General features: G+C 62.3%; 1 protein-coding gene across 3 annotated transcripts; it reads left to right on the top strand.

The window, feature by feature from the left end:
* Positions 1 to 394: 394 nt before the first annotated feature.
* On the top strand, positions 395 to 3,045 carry CRYAA (crystallin alpha A; the record flags this gene model as incomplete). 3 transcript variants are annotated; one of them, XM_080695433.1, is made up of 4 exons in its annotated part: positions 507 to 695; positions 961 to 1,029; positions 1,772 to 1,894; positions 2,836 to 3,045. In XM_080695433.1, the coding sequence occupies 4 exons, from the start codon at positions 507 to 509 to the stop codon at positions 3,043 to 3,045; spliced, it is 591 nt and encodes a 196-aa protein (XP_080551559.1). The 3 variants fall into 3 exon arrangements, with proteins under 3 accessions (XP_080551560.1, XP_080551559.1, XP_080551558.1); XM_080695432.1 differs by having other exon boundaries at positions 961 to 1,033; positions 1,758 to 1,894; XM_080695434.1 differs by lacking the exon at positions 961 to 1,029 and having other exon boundaries at positions 395 to 695.
* Between the last annotated feature and the right edge of the window lie 1,719 nt (positions 3,046 to 4,764).

Below are 4,764 nucleotides of genomic sequence, written 5' to 3'. Positions count from 1 at the left end.
AAAAATTAGGCTGGGGGTGTAGCTTAGAGGTCGAACGCCCCTGGGTTCAATCTCTAGCACCACGAAAATAAATAAACAAATGAATGAATGAATGAATAAATAAATAAATAAATAAATAAATAAAAGGAGGCTCGTAGGTGTAGCTCAGAGGTAGAATGTCCCTGGGTTCAATCCCCAGCACACACATACAAAGAACGACTGTCCGCAGTCTCCCATGGTGAGTGTGGGGGACAGAGGGCTGGGACATCTTTCCTCCTGATGGCTCAAGGCCCCGCCGGGCGGGGGTCTGGTCGGGCGCCGGGGGCTGGGGTGGCGTGCAGCCAGCCCGCTGTGCTGACTTTGCAGCCTGCTTCCTGAGCGCAAGCATTTCCAGAGAAATCCCTTAATACCTCCATTCTGTCCAGGCGTATATAGGGAGGGCTGGCGCCCCGGCTGCCACCGCACTGCCCAGAGGCCCCTGCCCCGACTCGTCACCAGCTTCCGGACTCACAGCACCGAGGCAGAACATGGACGTCACCATCCAGCACCCCTGGTTCAAGCGTGCGCTGGGACCCTTCTACCCCAGCCGGCTTTTCGACCAGTTCTTCGGCGAGGGCCTCTTTGAGTATGACCTGCTGCCCTTCCTGTCGTCCACCATCAGCCCCTACTACCGCCAGTCCCTCTTCCGCACCGTGCTGGACTCCGGCATCTCCGAGGTAAGGCCCTGGATGCTTCTCGCTGCGCCATCCCCGGCCGGGCAGAGGACAGCTGGAGATTCTCAAGGGGCACCTGCTGCCTGCCACGCTTGCGTCTCGCTCCATGGAGCCAGTGGTGGAGGACAGGCCCCAGTCCTGCCTCCCCCCGCCTCCTTACTCTCTAGAGGCTGGCAGAGCCCCACAGCCTCGGCCTGAGACCCCACGCCCTGGGGAGGGGTCGAGGAGCACGCCGGCCCCGGCCGACCGCTGTCTTTCCCCCCATCAGCTCATGACCCATATGTGGTTCGTAATGCACCAATCACATGCTGGAAACCCCAAGAGCAACCCCGCCAAGGCAAGTTGGGGCCGCGAGCCCTCTGGGTCTGGCCGTTCTCGCACTTCCCTGCGGGGAGCGGGTGGGTGTGCTGCCCCAGACCCAGAGAGGAGGGCTTCCTCCCAGCAGGGCCTGGCTGCAGAGCTGTGGTCTCGCCCCAGCCTCCCCCGTGCCCCAGAGGAGCCAAGCCAGGCAAAGCCCCCGGAGCGGCTTCTCTCCCTGCTCTTAGCCTTGGCGCTGGCTGCCTCCAGCTCTGGAGGAACGGTCTCACCTGCTGCCCCCAAGAAGGCTGGGAAGCTGGGGCAGCGACCTTGTTCCAGGCGCTTAGTCTCACCATCCACACAACCGGCAGCTTGTTAGATAGCCAGCTACCAACCCCCGAAGGGCCACCCAGCCCTAACCAGCACATGAGCATAACTTATCAACCAGCCAGCCCATAGCAGGCCTCCCAGCCCTAATCGCCGTTGACTCACAATCAACCAATCAATCCGGCCCATCACAGCCCTGTAGCTGTACCTCTCAGCCAGCCGCCCGCTGCCCAGTGTCCCCAGACAGTCCCTGGCCACTTGCTGCTGGGGTTTGAGGTCAGAGTACATCCCCGGGTGCCCCGGCACAGGCTCCCGTACACTCTACTCCACTCCCTGTGGAGAGGCTGGCGCCCTGATCAGAGCCGCACCCGGGCCCGGCCATCCCGTGCGGGACATGCAGCCTGCTCCGAGCTCTTGGCCCTCTGGGGAGCTCCACACGAGGGTTTGGCTTGCAGGTCCGATCCGACCGGGACAAGTTTGTCATCTTCCTGGACGTGAAGCACTTCTCCCCCGAGGACCTCACTGTGAAGGTGCTGGAGGACTTCGTGGAGATCCATGGCAAGCACAACGAGAGGCAGGTGAGTGGGCGCCACCGACCCGGTGCCACGGCCACGCCCAGTGGCCACGGGCGGCACTCGTGGGCTGGGGAAAGAGGGGCCGAGGTGGGCACCCCTGAGCCAGTGTGCATTTTCACATAACACTCCCCTTTGCCCTCAGAGGGTGAGCCCGGCAGGCACGTACAAGGCGTTCAGGGACGCCCCAAGAGCTTCGAGCACCCTGTCACCAGCGGCCCTCGAGCAGAGCCCTCCATGTCTGGCTGAGGCCAGGCAGGTCCCATGGCTACTGCCCAGCAGGCAGTGGAGGGCTTCCACCTGGAGGTCACCCAGATGCGGCAGGGTGCCCGCTCACCCCTAGCGCCTGGGTCCCGTGGTGGTGCGGGAGGGAGCCGGACCCGGAGCTGTGCAGCCTCTCCCGCGGGGCTGAGAAGTGGCGTTCAGGTGCGCCAGCACAGCAGAGGGGCCAAGACAAGACCTTCCGCCGAAGCTTAGAGCCTTCTGTGAGGGCCTTTCTATTAATGGCTGGAGAGAGAGGGCTGAGGACCCCACACCCATCATCTGAGGCCCTGGCCCACCCTGGGGGCAGCTAGAGGAGGCGGCAGTCAGGCCTGGGGGCCTGGGGGATTAGGGCATCAGAGGGCAGCTTTCTGACCCTGGGGATTATGAGGGCAGAGACCTGGGCCTGCAGGGTCACAGGCAAGGGGCACCCCGGGGAGGCGCAGAAACAGACACAATGCATCAAATTCTGGAGCAAGCCATCTTTGGAGAGCCCTGGGCAAAGCTCGCTCTCCGTGGGGAGGCAGGGTATGAGGGTGAGCTGAAATCACAGGCTGGAGACAGCCGGGAAGCGGGTCCAGAGGCTCAGGAGGGGCCTGTGATCAGGAGGGTCCTTCTCCGGGACGGGCGGTGGCAGCTGTCGTCTGCTCTTCTGTCCCTGACCGCGCCCTCCCTGGCCCGTACAGGACGACCACGGCTACATTTCCCGGGAGTTCCACCGCCGCTACCGCCTGCCCTCCAACGTGGACCAGTCGGCCCTCTCCTGCTCCCTGTCCGCAGACGGCATGCTGACATTCTCTGGCCCCAAGGTCCAGTCTGGCCTGGACGCGGGCCACAGCGAGCGAGCCATCCCCGTGTCCCGGGAGGAGAAGCCCAGCTCCGCGCCTTCGTCCTAAGCAGGCCCAGCCCCGGCTGCCCCCTGCGGCCCCCCGACCCCTCCAGCCCGGGACCCCAGACAGGCATCTGCCTTCTCCTTGTTTCTTTTCCTTCTCTTTGTGTCTCTTCCATCTTCTCAGAGGGATGAGGGCTTGAGGGAGCTGCCCCAGAGTTCAGGCCTTGGCCCGAGGCGCCATGACCTCAGGGCGTCCCAGGCCCAACACGCCGGTCCAGTCGGTGGAGTGAACGAAGGACTCTTCTTCGGATAAGACCTTGTCCTCCCGAGGGTGCGGGCGTCTTAGCTCTGCTCGGAGGACAGAGGGGGTGGCCGTGAGAAGCCCCTCGCTGAGCCTCCAGGCGGGTCATACCAGCGCCTCCCTGGTGCCCTGCTGCCGCCTGCTCCCGGCGGTGGCCCGAGGCCCTGTGCTCCCGGGTCCTCCCAGACCCTCTTCCCGAGCCTTCCTCTGTGTAGTTCTGCTCCTGGGGACTCTGGTCACCCATGACAATGCAGCCCGTGGCAGCCAATAAAGAGCAGGTGACTCAAAGCAACTTACTGTCTGGTGGCCATCTGTCCACACGGGAGGTCTAGAGCGGGGCAAGGGCGGGCAGGGGTGGACAGCCGTCCCTGCCCCCCCCCCCCGCTGTCTGGCCAGGTCGCCGTGGCCTCTTGTCCGGCCTGCCTCCTGTGGGGGCTGGGGCTTCCTCCTCGTGCTCCCTGCCCAGACCGGAGCCTGAGCTGGGGAAGGAGCTGGGGCTCTGGAGATCATGCTGGGGCCCTGCAGGACAGCCACACGGTGGCGCCAGCGCCCTACTCCTAGGGGAAATGGACACAAACGTTCCAGAGCCACCGCTGCCCAACGGGGGAGGGGGGGGGAGCTACCAGCACATCTTGGTGACAGAGCACACACATACCACAAACACCCGACTCCACACATGGCACGCACACATCCAACACACGCACTGGACGCCAGGCACACACCAGATGCCACATACAACACACAGCCACACATTGCATGCACACCTTCAACACACACCAGACACCGCACACACACCACACATGCACACTGTACACATGTACCACACACACCAGACACCACACACAATAGAACACACACATGCACACATACCACAGATACCATGAAGGCACACCGCACTATGCACACAGCAGACACCACACACACAGCACACACAGACCTCACATATGCAAACTATCCCACACACCACAGCCCTACACACACACAGATGACACACCACAACCCCACATTTAGAGTATGTGCACATATCACATACACGACTGCACACATGCCACACGTGTACATACAACTACACATACAAATACCATGCACTCCACACACCATACACACATGACACATCCTGCACACACACGCCACACACACAAACACATCCCACAGTACTACACATGCAAACCATACCATGCCTGTACACCACACCACACACACCACACCACAACACTACACACGCACCCATATCACACATACCAGACACCACATGCCATGCACATGCCATGCACACCACACATGCACACCACACATGCACACCACATGCTTATCACGCCACCGCTCGCCACGTGAGGCTTGCCCTCAGCCCTCCAGCTTCTCTGGGGCACTCCTGCACACCCCGATTCCCACAGGATCCCCGCTGATCCTGCCAGTTAACCCACCCTGCTTGGAAGGGGGAACCTGGGGTAGCTGCATAAACAGCCACCTCTGATGGGGCTG

Source organism: Muscardinus avellanarius, assembly GCF_963383645.1.
Source record: "Muscardinus avellanarius genome assembly, chromosome: 5".
Taxonomy (NCBI): Eukaryota; Metazoa; Chordata; class Mammalia; order Rodentia; family Gliridae; genus Muscardinus; species Muscardinus avellanarius.
This window is presented reverse-complemented; position numbering and strand designations above follow the sequence as displayed.